Source organism: Hemitrygon akajei, chromosome 4 (genome assembly GCF_048418815.1).
Source record: "Hemitrygon akajei chromosome 4, sHemAka1.3, whole genome shotgun sequence".
In the NCBI taxonomy this organism is placed as follows: Eukaryota; Metazoa; Chordata; class Chondrichthyes; order Myliobatiformes; family Dasyatidae; genus Hemitrygon; species Hemitrygon akajei.
Genome location: NC_133127.1, coordinates 54,266,008 through 54,286,667, shown reverse-complemented (window position 1 = coordinate 54,286,667; position 20,660 = coordinate 54,266,008). Strand labels below are relative to the sequence as shown.

The following is a 20,660-nucleotide window of genomic DNA, read 5'->3' as shown; positions in this document are numbered from 1 at the left end:
TTTACTTGGAATTCAGGCATTAAATATCATCAAGCAAAAATAATTTCATCTTTGTCAGCTAATCTTGGTCTCTATCAGGTCACCTCTCAGCCTCTGTCGCTCCAAGGAGAGAAAGTCGAGTTCACTCAACCTATTCTCATAAGGCATGCTCCCCAATCCAGGCGACATCGTTGTGTAACACTTACCCAACAGGCTGGTATATGTCTAGGGGAAAAGGAGATCCAGCCACTCACCAACCCCACCTCCCGTACACGCAGGTGCTGAGAGAATCGAGTTTATGCCGTGCGCACACACACCATATCAAACTCACACCAGATACCGTTATGGAATACACTTTAAAGATTTTACTAAAACTAAAAGAGTACTATGCAATACAATATATATGAAGGAAAAGAAAATAAAGTAAAAGGCGCCAACTTATCAAAGTTCAGTCAGTTTAGTGCACATCGTTGGAGCTCAGCCATCGAACCATTCGACCCCTCGTCACTTTCCTCCGACCTCCACGTCCTTGCACCTGGGACCACCCTGGTGGTCGACTGAGCAGTGCAGTGCACGTCCACCTTCCTTGGCGTCTTCTTCCCGACTCCCCTGAAAAGACCGCAAAAACCCCCAAGCTCCCAGCCTCACAAGACAAAATAACATTCCCCATTGGTCAACAAATGAATACAATCTCGATATCAGCAAGTCTAAAGCTAAACAACTGCGAGAGAAAGCACTTATCATACAAAGAAGCATTCCTACTCTTATCAAAACAAAGAAGCCATTTTGATTAACATACACAGTACATTGTACACTTGTAAATCTCCTCTGCACCCTTTCTATGGTTTCCATACAGATACTTGAATAAAGTGAAAGAAGAGGCAATGGCTAATGTTTAAAAGATACATACAAGTAAATTTTGCTCTTTAATTCAATTAACCTCAGCAAGAAGTGGGAATAAGACATACATTTCAAGAGACAATAGCATTACGTCAAACAAAAAGATGGATATCAGAAATTAAAATGAAATTTGAATTCCTCAAAGGAAGACTGAAGTACTGCAAAAGAAAGAGAAAGTCAAATACAAGAGTAAGCTGACTCTTATCTTAAAAATGGACTTCAGATATGTTAAAAGGAAAAGATCAGCTTTGTGTCTATCATCATAGAAGACACAGAACACTTCTCGGAAATAGTGAATTTCTATATTCTCAAGCAAATAAAGATCACAAAGATTTTAACAGTATTAATGGTGAAAATATTTGGACTGAAAGGTGGTAAATCCCCAAGGTCTGATGACCTGCATTCTAGTGCGTAGAAGGATATAATAGGCCTGATCAGAACCAGGGATCATAATTTTTCAAGTTCAAGAACAAGTTTATCGTCATCTGACTGTGCATATACAGTTACTGTGCAAAAGTCTTAGGCATCCTACATTTTTTATATGGTTTCAGATGGTATGATCTCCACAGAGGCCATACCATCATCTAGGCTGTCTGGGATTATCTGGAGAGATGGAAGTAAGCAAGACAGCCAAAGTGTGCAGAGTAACTGTGGCAAGTTCTCCAAGACGAACAATCTCCCGGCCGATTTTCTTATAAAACTGCACCTGACAGTGTACCTAAGAGAATTAATGCAGTTTTAAAGGCAAAGGATGGTCACACCAAACATTGATTTGGTTTTGGTTTTTTTTTTCACTTTTTATTGCTCTTTATAGTACTTTTTTAATAGTTAGGAACGTTTCATTATTTTGAAAGGATCTTCGCTTTACAGAAATGTTTACATGTCCCTAAGACTTTTGCACAATACTGTATACAATCAAATGAAAAAACATTTCTCTGGTCCATGGTGTACCCAGAAAACGTACATCACACACAGGATATAAAATAAAATATTACCACAAATAAGTCAATAAACTATAATTCAACATGCATGTAGTGCACAGTATAAATAAACAGTAAACAGTAAAAGAAGAATTGAGCATTCAGCACAGAGATGAAAAGTTTTTTTTTAAAGTAAAACCTCCACATGAGTATTTAGTAAACACTCTGAAAATATTTTCCAGTATAATGCCTCTTATATAGATTACAGAGAAAAACAAGAAGCATTATCATAGGAACAGGCCACTTACTTAAACAGATCTCTACTGATGTTTTTGCTGTGTACATATATAATTCTAACTTAATCTTCTCCAGCTATAATATATCCTTCTCATTTCTTCCTCATGTGATTATCCAGCTTCCTTTTCAAAGAATCAGTCATTTCCTTAAATTTAGCATCAAAGATAAAATTATTTTACATGTATTTTCTTTACACATAGGAAACATGTTTCCAGAGCCACAGGATAATTTAGGTCTTTGGAATGATGCAAAGAGTGATGAACTTTCACCTGAAGAAATACAAATAGTAAGTTCAGTTCTTTAATATAATTAATACTTACTTTATGGTTCCTGATCCTAAAAACAAGTCACTTGTTTATGGTTAATAGTATCAAGTTAACTTTTGAGTGCAATTACATCAGACTCTGAGGAATACTAAAGCGTCACCCTTATTCTTTCAAAGAAGTTTAACCATCCAAATGGCCTTTCTGTCTCATATTTGCTTTTCAATTACATTGTTTTTGTGCTGCATTTGAATTCTTGCTATTCATTACATGAAGATTTAAGATTCAATTTTCTGTTCTATTCTGAAATACCACTACCAAGCACATCTTTCCCTCCACCCCCTTCTGCTTTCCGCAGGGATCGCTCCCTACGCAACTCCCTTGTCCATTCGTTCCTCCCATCCCTTCTCACCAATCTCCCTCCTGGCACCTACAAGTGCTACACCTGCCCTTACACTTCTTTCCTCACCACCATTCAGGGCCGCAGACAGTCCTTCCAGGTGAGGCAACACTTCACCTGTGAGTCGGCTGGTGCGGCCTTTTATATATTGGTGAGACCTGACGCAGACTGGGAGACTGTTTCGCTGAACACCTACGCTCGGTCCGCCAGAGAAAGCAGGATCTCCCAGTGGCCACACATTTTAATTCCACATCCCATTCCTATTCTGATAAGTCTATCCATGGCCTCCTCTACTGTCAAGATGAAGCCACTCTCAGGTTGGAGGAACAACACCTTATATTCCGTCTGGGTAGCCTCCAACCTGATGGCATGAACATTGATTTCTCTAACTTCTGTTAATGCCCCTCCTCCCCTTCTTACCCCATCCCTTATTTATTTATTCCTCTCCTTCCCCCCTTTTTTTTCTCGCTCTGCCCATCACTCTTTGCCTGTTCTCCATCTCCCTCTGGTGCTCCCCTCCCCCCTTTCTCCCTAGGCCTCCCGTCCCATGATCCTTTCCCTTCTCCAGCTCTGTATCCCTTTTGCCAATCACCTTTCCAGCTCTTAGCTTCACCCCACCCCCTCCTGTCTTTACCTATCATTTCAGATTTCCCCCTCCCCCTCCTACTTTCAAATCTCTTAGTATCTTTTCTTTCAATTAGTCCTAACGAAGGGTCTCGGCCTGAAACGTCGACAGTGCTTCTTCCTATAGATGCTGCCTGGCCTGCTGCGTTCCACCAGCATTTTGTGTGTGTTGCTTTAGCATTATCTGGCAAATTTGGGACGTAGTTAGTGCCAAACTAGCAGATTTCTGGACTATTGGTTATTACTCTTATTAGTAACCAAGTTTGCTTTAATAACACATGACTCAGTAGTATAATAAATTTTCCAGTGAACTTGGTGAGTTTAAAGGGAGCATAAGATAAATAAGCACTCTTGGCCATGGCTCTGGTTTCAAACAGTGATTCTGACCCCTGGCTTTCACCCATCCAGCACACAGCCCAGATCCCAGTCCTGCGGGGATTCTGGACCCGTGGTTCTATCCATGCACCCCACATCATGGATAGAATGAGTGAACCAGATGCTGAATTATTAGGATTTCCAAACATTTTGATATTGGTTTATCAGAATTTTACTGTATTTTTATTTTACCGTGATATAAAAATAAGTCAATAATGGAGAGCTTGTTGGTAGTTTCAGATTTTTGCCTGTTCCAAAAAAATTGGTCTATCCATGCTTCTACATTCTGAGTAAAAGCTCTCTCCCAGTACACTTGGATTTAGACATTTTGTGTATACTACATGTGCCCAGGTTTGATGATCTTGTCTTTTTTCAAATTTACATAGATTTTATTCACACACAAATAAATGAATTATTTGGATGGATGAGAGTGAAATCAGTACTGTAAGGACTTTAGGATTGAGATTGACTCTGAAAATATTTATTCATCTCTTATCTCTGTTTCCTGATATGTTGTGTATTCTGAAAGTGTTTGTTCAATTCAAGTGTTGGTAGTAAACATCTGAGCAACAAAGAAGTCTCTCCTCCCAAAGCTTTCTGTGCTCACAAATTCCTTTCTCATTTTCTTTTTTTAATCTGTAACTAGAAGACATTAAAAATGAACTTGAATTGAGTAGTCTAGATATGAATATTTAAATACTTCATAAGTTTGCATGATAATTAATACTCTGCTTCATTTCTGGCAGTTTGAACAAGAAAACCAGCGCCTTGTCAGTGAGATGAATAGTTTGGTGGATGAAGTAAGGTAATGTTCTAATAATACAACTCTGACAAAAAGGCATGTAAAGAAAACAATTGCAAACTAATGTTTATTTTAGAACAGTTAATGACTCAGTGAGCTGTTTATGAAAATTATTGCCGGTGAAGAAAAAATATGTCCCCTGACAAATGAGTGTTTTCCTGCTTTTAGGAATTACTTTTCCTTTGAGATTGAATCATAATGCAAGTAGTGTCCCGTTGGAAGATTTGCATAAATATTATTTTCACTAATATTTGCCATTTTATCCTAAAAATGATTACTTATGAACTTCAATACAGGAAGTGCCTGCTGCACAACTTTAGCCTTATCTTCTCTGAGAATAGCTCCAAACCTGCATTCAAATAGTGGAGAAGAGCTTCCACCATTTCTCCATTTCTTCTCAATGCTGTTCCAATTGGCACTCACCTCATCCTTCTTCCCCTTCTCCAACCCCATCCCCACAAACTTTCAACTGATGCTGCTGACATCCAAGCTCTCTATACCTTGTTGGGTAAGACATAGCTGAGAAGTTATTTTGCTCTGTATTGGTACAGGGACCTACCTATTCGGGGTGGTCCCCAAGCCTAAGTTTATAGGCCTGCCATTAAAGATCACTAGCCAATTTCCCTATTATTAACCAAGTATGAATTGAGGACCCAGCCAAGAACTGGAGAATCAAAGTGCACAAAGTGAGTTAAGTTTTAAAATAAGACACTATAAAAATTCCTTCTGTGTTGTGATTCTCTCCTAGTAAAAGCAGTGAAACTTCTCCCTGATAATTTTGTTTATAATCATTTGGATAAACATCTGCTGAAAATTAGGAATAAAAGTTAAACAGATATGCATCAAATTAGGAGATCAAATGTTGTTCTAAGAAAATGATTTCTGTGCTGCAAAAACTGGACATGCCTGCAGGATGAAATTGCCTGGGACTGACTAATGTCTATTTCAATATTAAAGTAATAACCAGAAGTTTTACAAAATTACCCCAGGGCTCCAAGAGAAATTTCAGGGAATTTATTCCTACAGCCAGTACACATTCTCAGTTACCTCCTGCAGGAGAATTAATAAGTGGTATGGAATTCCTGATATTGCAGATGGGACAAAATCTGTGTGGTTCATGGCCTTTGCCCTTTCTTCATTCCACTATTTTTGTATTTGAGTTAGCCAGCAGAATATTTCCAATGTTCTTTTTCTCTTGTGTCTTCTTACAAAGAGCTGTTTTAGTTATTCTCATTATACTTATCTCCACCCAATGAAAAAGCAGCTGTTTTGAATTTCAGCACTGTTCAGGGGTTAGAGGTGGCATAATATAATCTTGGATAAAAGGTTTGTGCTGTATATTGAGCTGGAAGCCTCATTTCAAAAGCACCAACAGCTTTTTTAGTACTTCTTCCAAGTGATTTTTTTTTAGGTCTTTCATTTAGTTCTGGTTTGAAGTTTTTTTTTGTTTTTCATTCCTGGAGCATTGTTGCCAGCACATTAAATGTAAGATGTCGAACTTAAAAACTTTTTGGACAGACTGTACTTTGCTGACTTGGAACATTCCACATTTTTGTAATGATTATTAATGTCTATAGAACAGATATATAGTGAAGAATTTTTGCTTGTAATTTTGTAGGATGTGGGCATCACTGGAAAACCTGATCACTAGTTAGTATAGAGATGGGGACATTAGCTTTCTCAACCACTGCAGGTATCTGGTGAAGCTGCATTCACAGTGCTGTCAGTTCTGGGATTGTGATAGTATAAAGTTTGATGGCAACTCTGAAGCAGTGACATTCCCTTGCATTTATGGCCCTTGACTTTCAAATGTAAAGGTTTTGGTTTGCCAAGCACTACCGGAAACCAATTAAGCAAATAAATAATTAAATAATTAAACCTCTAATTAAATGACTCACAAATATTTAATAAATTAACTAGCAGTTGGAGGGACTTGCCATATCAAAAGGTCTTTGCATCAGTAAAATATCTGGTGAAGTAATAAATATTCTGTTCTTTCATTACCTGGAGCTTCAGATTGACCAGACAGATGTAATTAAAAACCAGCTGTCTTTTCTGTCACTAAAGCCAGGTAGCACTCACATCTACTGTGATGAAGTGTTTTGAGAGGTTAATTGTGGCTAGAGTTAACTCCTATCTGAGGCAGAGCCCGGGAACCTCTGCAACTTGCCTACCTCCACAGCATGTCTACAGCAGATGCAATCTCCCTGGCTCTCAGCTCACTTTGGAGCATCTGGACAACAGCAAAACAGCAAAACATACACCATGTAGCTGTTTATTGATTACAGTATGGTGTTCAATGCCATCATATCCTCAGCACTAATCACCAGGCTTTAAAACCTGGACCCCTGTACCTCCCACTGCAACAGGATCCTCAGCTGCCTTACTAGGAGAGAACAGTAAGGGTTGATCGGTACCTAGCATCTCGTCACTGACAATTAATAAGGGCACAGCTCAAGGATGTGTGCTAAGCCCACTGCTCTGTCTGCATTTATGACTGTGGAGCTAGGCACAGCCTCAAGTTTCATCAAAACAGTTGCCGATGACACCACTGTTATTTGCGGACTCAGGAGATCTACAGAAGTGAGAGATCGGTTGTTTGAGTGGTGTCACAACAATATTTCACTCAACTTCAGCAAGACTAAAGAATTGATTGCGGTCTTTAAGAAGAAGACATTGGGAAAACACTCATGACTCCTTACTGAGGGCTGAGCAGCAGAAAGAGTAGGTAGCTTCAGATTTCTGCCTGAAAACATCTCACAGCATCTATCCTGGGCCCAAAGCCAAAGGCATGCCAGTGGTTATACTTCATTAGAAGTTAGAGGAGATTTGGCATATCACCAAAGATTTGCAAATGTATGGGGCAGAGCATTCTGACTGATCGCATCACAGCCTGGTACGGAGGCTCCAGTGCACAGGATCTCAAGAGGCTGTAGAGCATTGTAGACTCAGCAAGTTCTATCATGGGTGGTGAACCTCAGAAATTTATTGCCACGAACGGCTGTGGAAGCCGAGTCATTTGATCTTTTTAAATTGTTATAGGTTTTTGATAGGTTGATAGGTTTTTGATTAGTTAAGGAGTCAAAGGTTACAGGGAGAAGGCAGGTAAATGGGGTTGAGAGGGATGGGATGGTGAAGCAGACTGAATGGGCTAATTCCACTCTTCTAAAGAGGTGGTGCCTCAAGAAAATGCCAAGCTTCATCAAAGCCTCTCACCAGCAGGGACATGTCGTCTTTTCATTACTACCATCAGGGAGGAGGTATATGTACCTGAAGACCCACATTCAACCTTCTTCACTAACGTCATCAGACGTCTGAGCTGTCAATGTACACTATTTCGTTAACCACCTTTTGCACTTTTTTAGAACATACACTAATTTTCATGTCTTGCATTGTATTGCTGCTTCAAGCCTTCATGACATACGTCAGTGAAAATTAACCTGACTCTGGTTCTGATTCAGTGTCCAAGGGTCTAGGCTAAGCAGAACTCTTATTCAAATCCATCTATGACAGAAAACAACTTTAAAATCCAGTAACCAAATACAAAGCTAATAGCAACAGTGAGTATCACAAAGCTACCAGATGTTTGTACAAACCCATGTGGCCCATTAACATTTTTAAGGCCATCATGGCAGCGGGCATCGTCTTGAGTGGACAGAGTCGGAGTGGTGATCTTGAGGCTTTAGCTCTTTAAGATTTTCGCAAAGAGAAACTTCATGTAGAGAAAACAGAAGAAAAGAAAAGCTCATCTTTTTCCCCTCCTCTTCTTTCTATCTGCTCAGCTCTGACAATAGAGATGCCAGGCGCGATAGTTGAATGCTCCACTTGTGTGATGTGGGAAGGCAGGGAAAACTCCCGTACCCATGACAACTACAACTGCGAGAAGTGCATCCAGCTGCAGCTTCTAACAATCTGCGCCAAGGAGTTGGAGCCAAAACTGGATGAACTCCAGATCACCACCCAAGGGGCTGATAGACAGGACATAGAGAGAGGAAGTTACACCCAAGGTGCAGGCCATTGGGGGTGGCGTGTGGGCACGGTGACCTAACAGAGGAAATTCACAGTGGTCAAGTCTCTGGCACTGAGTCTGCCTCTGTGACTCGGAACGGGGAGAAGTGGCCTACTGTGGTGATAGGGGATGCATTAGGGGAATGGACTGGAGGTTCTGTGGCGAGAACAAAGAGGTATGTTGCCTCCTGGGTGCCGGGGTCTGGGATATCTCGGATCGAGTTCTCAGCATTCTTAATTGGGAAGATAAACAGCCAGAAGTTGTGGTCCATGTGGGTACCAATGACGTGGCTGGGATGAGCGACAAGGTTCTGCATAGGGAGTTCAGGGAGTAAAGGGCAGGACCTTCAGGGTTGTGATCTCAGGATTGCTACCCGTGCCACATGCTAGTGAAGCCAGAACTAAGAGGATTATACAGTTTAGTATGTGGCTAAGGAGATGGTGTAGGAGGGAGGGCATAAGATTTTTGGATTATTGGGCTGTCTTCCAGCGAAAGGGGGACCAGTACAGAGAGGACGGTTTGTACCTCAGTGCTAGCAATATGCTAGTAGTTCCAGGTGTCAGGGTCATGAAGTGTGTGAAGCTACCGTAACTAGAGAGAAGGTTCATGGGAAGCTGAAAGGTCTGTCTGAAGGTAGGTAAGTCACCTGGACCAGATGATCTACTCAAAGAGATGGCTGAAGAGATTGTGGAGACATTAGTAATAAACTTTCAAGAATCACCAGATTATGAAATGGTTCAGGAAGATTGGAAAGTTGCAAAAGTCACTCCAGTCTTCTAGAAGGGAAAGAGGCAGAAAAAGGGGAACTATACACCAGTTTGTCTGACCTCAGTGGTTGGGAAGATGTTGGAGTTGATTATTAAGGATGAGGTCTCAGGGTACTTGGAGGCACGTGATAAAATGGGTCATGGTCAGCATGGTTTCCTTGAGGGAAATTTTACCTGACAAATCTGTTGGAATTCTTTGAAGAAGTAACAGGCAGGATAGAGAAAGGAGAATTGGTTGATGTTGTGTATTTGGATTTTCAGAAGACCTTTAACAAGGTGCCATACATGAGACTGCTTAACAAGCTACAAGCCCATGGAATTAAAGGAAAGACCCTAGAATGGATAAAGCAGAGTCTGATTGGCAGGAGGCAGAGTGGGAATAAAAGGGCCTTTTCTGGTTGGCTCCCAGTGACTACGGTAGTCGTTTTCCACAGGGGTCTGTATTGAGACCAATTCTTTTAACGTTGTATGTCAGTAATTTGGATGATGGAATTGTTGGTTTTGTTGGAAAGTTTGCAGACAATATGAAGATAGGTGGAGAGGCAGGTAGGTAGTTTTGGGGAAGAAGAGAGGCTACAGAAGTATTTGGACAGATTAGGAAAATGGGCAAAGAAATAGCAGATGAAATACAATTTTCGTAAGTGTATGGTCATGCACTTTGGAAGAAGAAATGAAAAGGTTGACTATTTCCGAAATAGAGAGAATAAACGAAACCTGAGGCACAAAGGAACTTTGGGAGTCCCTGTGCAGGATTCCCTAAAGATTAATTTGCAGATTGAGTCTGTGGTGAAGAAGACAAATGTTATGTTAGCATTCATCTCAAGAGGACTAGAATATAAAAGCAAGGATGTAATGCTGATAACTTATAAAGAATGGGTGAGGCCTCACTTAGAGTATTGTGAGCAATTTTGGGCCTCTTATCTTAAAAATAATTGCCAAAACTGGAGTAGGTTCAAAGAAAGTTCACAAAAATGGTTATAGGATTCAATAGCTTGTCGTATGAAGAGCGTTTGATGGCTTTGGGCCTGTATTCGCTGAAATTCAGAAGTATGAGGGGTGAGCTTATTGAAACCCATAGAATGGTGAGAGGCCTTGATAAAGTGGATGTGGAGGGGATGCTTCCTGTGGTTGGAGAGTTTAAGACTAGAGGACACAGCCTCAGAATAGAGGCCGTTCTTTTAGATTAGAAATGAAGAGGAATTTCTTTTGCCAGAGAGTAGTGAATCTGTGGAATTCTTTACTACAGACAGGTGTGGAGGCCAAGTGTTTATGTATATTTAAAGCAGAGGTTAATAGATTCTTGATTGGTCAAGGTATGAAGGCAAATGGGTAGAAGGCAGGAGATTGAGGTTGAGAGGAAAATTAGATCAGCCATGATGAAATGGTGGAGCAGACTCGATGGGACAAATAGCTTAATTCTGCTCCGATATATTATGGTCTTATACTCAAGAAAGGAAATTTGTCATTTTGCTCTGACTATGTTATGCCTCCAGTCAGACACTTAGCCGCTCACTGCGACAGTCTTAACTGTATGTAAATGCCTATACAGCCAGAGGTTTACGAATCCTGTAAAACGTCTTTAATATTTACTCAAGATTAGGTTTCCAATCTGGAGAAGGATGTCTGCAACCACACGTTTTATAGTACATGAAGTACAGCTTTGAAGTTTAGTCGCAGGTGTAATAATACATTCAGGGGACCATCATCTCAGAGATTACAGCATTCAATGTGCAAAGCCTGCAATATCATCTACTGATGAGAACTGAGTGTGGTTTTACCAGCATTTTCCAGGTCCCAGAAATATTTTTAAACTTAATTATATCTAGCCTCAAAGAAAATCTTCCTACAACTTGACACTCTGAGATTCAACAGGATAGTTGAAATGGTAGAAGTAAGTGAAAGTAAGTAAGTAAAACACTGCTGCAACATGCTGAGATTGGGGGCAAACATGCTATGTTGTCGTACAGATGAAGAGTTTACCCTCATGTAATCCCCATGTCACACCACCTATGGGATTATCCTGAATAAGGAAAGTTTTCAATCTCCAACACTGCTAGTTAAGAGATCAATGGAAAAACAAAGCAGCAAATTCTGGAAATGTGAAATAAAAACAGGAAACCCACAACTGGCTGATGATCGATTGCATCCCCTCCAGTGCTGAGAAATTTTTTAAAGCTCTGTTTATTATATTTGATTCTATTTTCAAATGAACATATCCTTGACCTGTATGTAAAAAAATATTGTATATATTTGGAACAGGCAAATTGAGGGAAAAGTAGTTGAAATCTCAAGACTTCAGGAAATTTTTACTGACAAAGTTCTGCAACAGGTGAGCTAAATATTATTTTTTTCCTTTACGTGTTGCTAACCTATTTTGCATAGCAAATGAATTTGGTTCTTTGGGATGTGGTGGTCCTTTTTCAAATTGTGCATTTAAATAAAGCTATGGAAAAGTGATTTGAATTCACTGGGAACCAAACGCCTTTTAGAATTTAGTCTGATCAATAAGTGCATTTGTTGGTCAGATGTTGTTTCTCATACACTGAAATTGGGGGTGCTTCAGATTAAATTGCTCATTCAAAGTACAAATAATGACACTGATTAATTGTACCCACACACTGTGCCACAGGTAAATAACATGCTGGTGATCTATGCTTTGGGGTAGAAATTTCCCTCACTTTGCAAAGATAGTCACACAATGTAAGAACAACTGTCTGTTGTACTTCACTTTTGAAATTCAATCTCTATGAAGTAAGTGGAAGGAAGGTTGGAAACTGAACGCAACATACAGGTGCTATCATGTACGTCCTGTGCAAGCTGCGGAAAACAAGGTGTAAAAATTGCTGCTCTTAAGCATTTTCATGCAATGTTGTTTTTAAATATATATCTTCTTATTTATTTTAATGTTCATTAGTATTTAAGTGCCATTTTCACAGAGATTTCAGCCTGTTATTGATAGAAATCAGTATTTTCTGTATTAGATTTCTCTCACTTTAAAATGCATCTTCTTCCAATTTTAACCAAATGACAAGAGACATATTTTGGAATGTTGTTTTTCTTCTTCATGCCTTGGGGCACATCAGCAGCAACTTTCTCGTTTTTTTGGCATTTGTTTTTTACGAGGCCAACTTAGTAGCTCGATGCTCAACCCAGCACGGATGGAAAGTGAGCAAGGAGCTGGCCAGATTCGAACCCAGGACCACTTGCCTCAAACTCTGGTGCAGATGCCACTGCACAACTGGCAGTTTTGGATGTACATAGTAGATTTTGCTTCAGTTCTTCTTCTTGTCAAGTCCATTAAAGAACTGGAAGTTGCTTCTTCCTTTCTTCCAGTCAGTGAAATGGGAACAAATTGTGCTCAAAATTGTGCCTTTAATGAAAACTCTTCAAATTTCTGCTCAAATTCACTTCCAAACATAAAATTTAAACCAGCCTGATCAAGCAAAGTTAAGCAATATGACTCCACCTACCACCTACCAACCTTTGTCTCCCCACCCCTCCAAACACATCTGGTTCATTCTGTCCATCAACCCATCTCCGCCTGACTCCACCTATCACCTGCCATCCTCTATCCCCTCACCCCCTTCCCCCTTTGCACTACTATATATGGTCATCTTCCCTGTTCCCATTGGATCCTGATGCAGGGTCTCAATCTGAAATATTGACTTTCACCATTTATTTCTAAAGAGGCTAATTACCCGCTGAGTTCTTCCAGTATTCTGTTTGTATTGAAGTTTTCATATGTGATTTTAATTGCTTTGAAAATCTTCTTTACAACTATTTACATGTCCATGAATTTAACAAAATAAAATGATGACAATTTATGAGACTGTAATGCCTCAGAGCAGAACTAGGCCACTGAGCCTGCTCCATGGCTGACAAATATCTCTCTCAAACTCATCCTCCTGCCTCCTCCCCATAATTTTTGATGCCCTTACTAATTGAGAACGTATCAACCTCTTGTTCACCTATAGGACATCAGAAATTGCAGAAAATAACATATAAAAATTGTTCAAAACTATTTCCCAGGTACTATAGAATGCATCGGTCAGTATAAAAAGAAAAAAAAGTCAAAACCTTTTAAAGCTTTTCTAATAGTGTTCCAAAATAACCTCATAAAATTTAAATGCTCCACAGTGATCTGCAATTGAGTGCAATTTATGTAAGCTCCCAGTGATGATTAATTCATTCCGAGTGCAAGAACATTTATATTTTGAACAGTCCATTAAGAATTTCAATATTTTTTGCCTTCTCATAGTCAATGTATTATCGCACCATTTTTATATGGTAGTCTAATTTTGTCAACATTAATCAAATTGTTACTGGTTGCCTCTCCGAACTATAACATGAATTTCTTAATTTAGAGCAAAGGCTTGCAGAAACTTGAATTAATACAATTTGTCTTTAAAATTTTGCTGTTTGTGCCAATGTATGCCAGTTGAATTGTACGAAGAACAGCATACAGAGAAGAAACTCCAGATCTTGGCTCTTTATTCAGAGATGCTCTATTTGCAATGCTTTTTATAGAAACATAGAAAACCTACAGCATAATACAGGTCCTTCAGCCCAAAAAGCTGTGCCGAACATGTCCTTACCTTAGAAATTATCTGGGGTTACCCATAGCCTCTATTTTTCTGAACTCCATGTACCTATCCAGGAGTCTCTAAAAAGACCATATTGCATCCGCCACCAGCCCATTCCACGCACTCACCACTCTCTCCCACCACAACAACCTTGTTATTATTACTCCTTTCCAGAATCTGTCTCCCTATCTGCTCTTTGATGTCCCTTTTACTATTGGGCTGTCTATAAAAAAAAACACCCAGTAGAGTTATTGACCCCTTCCTGTTCCTAACTTCCACCCACAGAGACCCCGTAGACAATCCCTCCATGTCTTCTTCCTTTTCTGCAGCCATGACACTATCTCTGATTAACAGTGACACGCCCCCACCTCTTTTGCCTCCCTGTCCTTTCTGAAATATCTAAAGCCTGGCACTCGAAGTAACCATTCCTGCCCCTGAGCCATCCAAGTCTCTGTAATGGCCACAACATCATAGCTCCAAGTACTGATCCACGCTTTAAGCTCATCCGCTTTGTTCACAACACTCCTTGTGTTAAAATAGTCACATCTCAAACCTTCGGTCTGAGCGCGTCCCTTCTTGATCACCTGCTTATCCTCCCTCTTGCACTGTCTCCAAGCTTTCTCTATTTGTGAGCTAACTGCCTCTTCCTCTATCTCTTCAGTTTGGTTCCCACCCCCCAGCAGTCCTAGTTTAAACTCTCCCCAATAGCCTTAGCAAACCTCACCGCCAGGATATTGGTCTCCCTCGGATTCAAGTGCAACCCGTCCTTTTTTTACAGGTCACTCCTGCACCAAAAGAGGTCCCAGTGATCCAGAAATCTGAATCCCTGACCCTTGCTGCAATCCCTCAGCCATGCATTAATCCTCCATCTCACTCTATTCCTTTACTCACTGTCACGTGGCACAGGCAGTAATCCCGAGATGACTACTTGCTTCTCAACTTCCTTCTTTCCTAACTCCCTGTAGTCTGCTTTCAGGGCCTCCTCCCTTTTCCTGCCTACGTCGTTGGTACCAGTATGTACCACGACCTCTGGCTGTTCTCCTTCCCACTTCTGGATATTGTGGACACAGTCAGTAACATCCCAGACTCTGGCACCTGGGAGGCAAACTACCATCCGTGCTTCTTTCCTGTGTCCACAGAATCGCCTGTCTGACCCCCGAACTATAGAGTCCCCTATCACTACTGCCTTCCTCTCCCTTTCCCTACCCTTCTGAGCCACAGGCCAGACTCTGTGCCAGTGGCGTGGCCACTATTGCTTCCCCCAAGGGACATTGCCTCAAGATTCAGGGGTGAAGATTTAAGACGGAAATGAGGAGAAACGGTTTTTCCCAGAGAGTGGTGAATCTGTGGAAATCTCTGCCCAGGGAAGCAGTTGAGGCTTCTTCACTAAATATATTTAAGATACAGTTAGATAGGTTTTTACATAGTAGGGGAATTAAGGGTTATGGGGAAAAGGCAGGTAGATGGAGCTGAGTTTACGGACAGATCAGCCATGATCTTATTGAATGGCGGGGCAGGCTTGATGGGCGGTATTGCCCACTCCTGCTCTATTTCTTATGTTCTTTTGTAACAGTACTCAAGCAGGGGTACTTATTGTCAAGGGGTACAGGCACAGGGGTGCTCTCTAGCATCTGACTCCTGCCCTTTCCTCTCCTGACTGTTACCCACTTACCTGTCTACTGAGGCCCCGGTGTGATGGCCTGCCTATAGCTCCTATCTGTCACCTCCTTACGCTCCCTGACCAGACGAAGGTCATCGAGCTGCATCTCTAGTTCCCTAACACGGTCCCTAAGGAGCTGCAGCTCGACGCACCTGGTGCAGATGTGGTCATCTGGGAAGCTGGGAGTCTCCCGGACTATCCATATCTGACACCGAACACAGAACACCGGCCTCACACACATTCTTCTTGTCTGTTTTCTATTCAGGCAGCCTACCATGCCTCAACCCGTTATCAGCTAAGCCCCGTTGAGCCAAAGCCTTCCTACTCTGTCTCCCTCTACTCCGTCACCTGCTGCTCTGATGCCCGCTCTATAAAGCTGTCTCCTTTTAAACTCCTCGCTGTTCTCACTGGCTTACGTCCACGCGCTTGCGCAGCTGTGCCCCGATGTACTTATGTACAAATATGTCCTTTAACATTTTTATTTATGTTGTTTATAAAATTATTAATGGGTAACAATATTTTAAATGTTTAAGAACATTAAATATATTTGCGTTATTGTGAGAAAGTTGATATTAGTATGTTCCCATATCTGTTCAATGTTTTGAAAGGATTTGTTTTGGTAGAGACAGTAACATCTGACGTTTGTGAAATGGAAATTATGGGCAACGACTTCTGTTTATCCAATTCATTAAGATTTCTTTATTCTTGCTTGACAGGAAAAGGAGATAGACAGCATTCATGAACTAGTTGTGGGTACAACTGAAAATGTTAAGGAAGGGAATGAAGATATTAGAGAGGTAAGAAATATTATTAGTTGATAGACGTTGATCTCAGTTTTCTCTGAAAGATGAATGACTCAGAACAATAAAGAAGAAAATCGACAATGCAGATGAATGTTATTAACTATGCTCTAAATTATCTGGAGTCAGCTGCGCAGCAATTGCATTACATTCTTTTCTAAAATTTATTAACGTTTCCCTGAAAAACATCAATGGAATAGCCTCAAAATGCAAAGATATTCAATTTCCATTCTGCTGTAGTTCGTGATTCAGAATATGGAGTAAGAGAATTTATTTTATAGTTTACTATTTATGGTATTAACTGTGCCTATAGAAAGGGTGCCAAGGTTAAGAGGAATTAAAAGAAAAAAATCTAGCATGGTATTGTGTTTGCAAGAGTTCAATAAGTTAAGGTTGCTCTTCTTTGAGCAGAGGGGTTCAAGTAAAGATCCATGCATTTGAACAAAAGCTTGTGTTCAAAATCAGAAAAACAGTTAATAACGAAGGGAAACAAATTAAGGCAGTAACCAGATGTCACTGACTTAAGGGAACTAGCAAAAGAGCCAAAAGCTACATAAAGAAATTATTTTAATGCAGTCAGTTGTTATGATGCACTGATAGGGAGAGGGAGGTCATTCTTGAAAGGGGGAGAAGGTTATGCAACTCTGAAGAGCTTTGCAGTGAAATTAACTGAACAAAAGGGGTTGATGGCCTTCGTCGGTGCCACATCCTCCATTGATTTACTTCTTTATAACTTTCAATGCAAAAATATTTTGAAGGTGAAAGTAACCACAGCAGCACACACAAAATGCTAGAGGAAGTCAGCAAGTCAGGCAGCATCTTTGAAAGGGAATAAACAGTCAATGTTTTGTGCCGAGCTCGTTCATCTTTTCTGGAAATGTAGGGGATAGAAGCCAGAATAAGAAGGGGTAGGGGAAAGGAGCAGAAACTAGCAAGTGATAAGGGAGAGGGTGGATGAGTGGGTGAGGAAGGTTAAAGTAAGAAGCTAGAAGATGATAGGTGGGAGAGCTAAAAGGTTTGAAGAAAAAGTAATCTGCAAGGAGAGGACAGTGGACTGTGGAATAAAGAGGAGGAGGATGGGGCCACTGCATAAGGCTGGAAAAAGCAGCAGAAATTTGTAAACTCAGCCAGCTCCCATCATGAGAATTAGCTTCCCCAGCATCCAATACACCTTCAAAAGGTGGCATCCATCATTAAGGACGTGGCATCCATCATTAAGGACCCCCATCACCCAGGACATGCCCACTTCTCATTGCTAACATCAAGGATGAAGTACAGAAGCCTGAAGACACACATTCAGGAACAGCTAACCAGAATGGGATATGGAAAAGTGAGAAGGGGGAAGAAGATGTAATTATCAGAAGTAAAGAAATCTATGTCCATCCCATTAGGTTGGATTCTACCCAGGCAGAATATGATGTTTTGCTCTTCTAACCTGGATTTGTCTTCATTTTGGCAGTCGAGGAGCCATGGTCAGACATGTTGGTATGGGAATGGAAAATTGAATTGAAATGGGCAGCCACAGGGAACTCCTGCCTTTTGTGGTGAACAGAGCGAAGGTGCTCGACAAAGCAGTACCCCAATCTGCGTTGGGCCTCACTGATGTAGAGGCAACTGCACAAGGAGCATCGGATACTATAGATGACCCTGTCAGACATGCATGGAAGGACTGTTTGGCAGTCCTTCCTATTCCACCCACCATCTTATTCTGGCTTCTGCTCTCTTTCTTTCTGGTCCTGATGAAGGACCTTAGCCCAAAACCAATTGTTTATTCCCCTCCATAGATGCTGCCTGACTTGCCAAGTTCCTCCAGCATTTTCGGGTGTTGCTCAAGGTTTCCAGCATCTGCTAAATCTCTTGTTCTATGAAAATAACGGCAGGCAGAGTTCAGGTGGTAGTGCTCACATATCTCTGATTCAGACTTGACTGACTGATAAACACCTCTGGTTTAACTTGGCACAACTAGGTAAGCTACCGTAGATTTCGCACTACAGAGCGCACCTGATTAAAAGCCGCTGGCTCTAATTTTAGAAAGAAAATCAATTTTGTACTTGTACAAGCCGCACCGGATTTTAGGCCGCGCCGGATTTTAGGCCGCACCGGATTTTCGGCCGCAGGTGTCCCACGTTGTAATATGAGATATTTACACAGAAAGATATTACACGTGAGGATTTTTTAACTTTTAATTAAATCCATATGGTAACATAAACAAATACATATTGCAAATGCTTTTTTTCGAACCGTGCCTGTAACGCGGCTACTTTTAAATATACGTTGCGTATACTTTTTTACTGAACAACATTCCAATATCTCCTAACGACTGGTAAAAAATATATATACTGCAGCCTACCAGGAAAAGTTATTGATAGCCTTTAACTTAAAAGCAGCGTTCGCTCAGATCTAATGCCGCTCGCCCCCACCTTCCCGTTTATCGCAAACCGGTATTTCCCACAAGACGCGGCGAAACCGGGTGTGACGTCATAGCATCCCGCGATGTAGTACAGAAAACAAATATAGTTAAAACACTTCTAACTTTAACTAGAAATTACTAACAAATGAATTACTAAGCAAAAATATTATAAACTAAATAACTGCCATAAAGGCAGCACAATGCTTTTCTTCGAGTGTTTTCCATGTTGATGAGGGTGAGTACAAATGACTGATTTACAATAATTTAATTGTGAAAGTGCGCTTGATTTATCGTACAATTTCATTGGACCTCTGTGAACTACTCATCAATTTTATTGGTCTACTGTTACGAGGCAAAATGTTTTTGGCGGCATGAAAAAAAACCATGCATTAGCCGCACCGTAGTAAAGGCCGCAGTGTTCAAAGCTGTTCAACGTGGGAAAAAAGTAGCGGCTTATAATCCGGCATCTACGGTAACTAAATAACTGAGCTTATTGACAGAGCAATGTAAATGGGAATTCTGGATTGAAGGGCAGTGCAGTGGTACACAAGTTCCAGGTACTGCCACACAGCTGCTGTTCACTCCTGACTTCTGTGAAGAGTTTGCACAATCTTCCTGTGACACTTCCTGTGGGCTTCCTCCAACATTAAACAATGTCCCTAAATTTCCCCTAGTATAAGTGGTAGCAGGAGAACCAGGACTTGTGAAAGAGAATAGATTAGATGTGGGGGAATGGACTAATGGGTGTTCTCTGAGAGTCAGCATAGGGTTGTTGGAGCAAATGACTTCCTTCTGTGTTGTAAGCAAATACACCTGAATACTTTTTCAATAATGGCTTTGAATTATTGGTACATTGAGGTTGGAAGGTGACAGATGAAAATAATGAAAATTTGTGTGTGTGAAGACCTTGAACTTTAGGTCATCAGACACTTATTACAGCAGTAGTGATCTTCATGTATCTGAGTGGTCACCAACCTTTTTAAGCCCAAGATCCACTACCTCAGCCTCAGTGAAAGGCGAGATGGACTCCAAATTGATTAGTTACACGCATGCGCACTGGGGCAGAAAAGACCAGGAGTAAAACCCCTCAACCCGGAATGCATAAGCACCAGGGGTACCCACCCTTTTTTGCACCGTGGACCGGTTTAATATTGACAATATTCTTGCAGACCAGCCAACGGGGGGGGAGGGAGTGGGGGGGTGTTAAACACAACCTTCGCGGCTCTCGGCACTTAGCTGCTGTCCTGCCCTGCTCACGTTTTTTCCGCGGAAAAAACTCAACAGGTTCGTCTTTAAGTGCAGGGCACTTGGACTCAAGGTACCGAAGCAGTTTTGAGGGCTTCATTGCCTCATTAGACAGCCTCCAGGCCTGAACTCCATCCTCTGCCTGCCCACCGCCAGGGCTGCGGCGGTTTCAGTCCGGACAGAGCGACCAACCGAGCGAGGAGAGCGAGAGGCCCGCACCCGCCCCCCTTGTAGGACCTATCAACCGACAGAAGTTTGTTTCAGCAGATTGCAGCGAGGTAGCTGCTCTGATACTTACGAAACCTTGAGCCCGAATTAGGTCGTCTGCGAATATTTTAGCACCGGGTTCCCCACGAACATTCGGTGTGCTAAACAGGTTTAGAGGCGGCGCCCATCTGTCCGTGCTTCAGCCCTGTAGCATTGGGTCTTCCCGCCGGCCGCGCTCTGGGCCAGTAGCATCAGGTCTTCCCACCGGCCGCGTGTTTAGGCGACTGATGACCTCGCATGGGTTCAAGTTCAACAGTGGGCATGACAGGGAATGAGGAAAGGTGCAGCTGACTCGTATCATTTCCTCACGGCCCGGTGGTTGGGGACCACTGAAGTACACTGTGTAGTGCGGGGGACCT

At 41.4% G+C, this 20,660-nt stretch overlaps 1 protein-coding gene across 1 annotated transcript in view; it reads left to right on the top strand.

The window, feature by feature from the left end:
* The window catches only part of stx18 (syntaxin 18), a 181,615-nt gene that overhangs the window by 158,465 nt on the left and 2,490 nt on the right, over window positions 1-20,660 (top strand). The window contains exons 7-10 of the mRNA XM_073042630.1: window positions 2,297-2,382; window positions 4,505-4,563; window positions 11,596-11,665; window positions 16,296-16,376. Of these exons, the coding sequence (XP_072898731.1) occupies window positions 2,297-2,382; window positions 4,505-4,563; window positions 11,596-11,665; window positions 16,296-16,376 (296 nt within the window). The remainder of the gene's footprint in view (window positions 1-2,296; window positions 2,383-4,504; window positions 4,564-11,595; window positions 11,666-16,295; window positions 16,377-20,660) is intronic.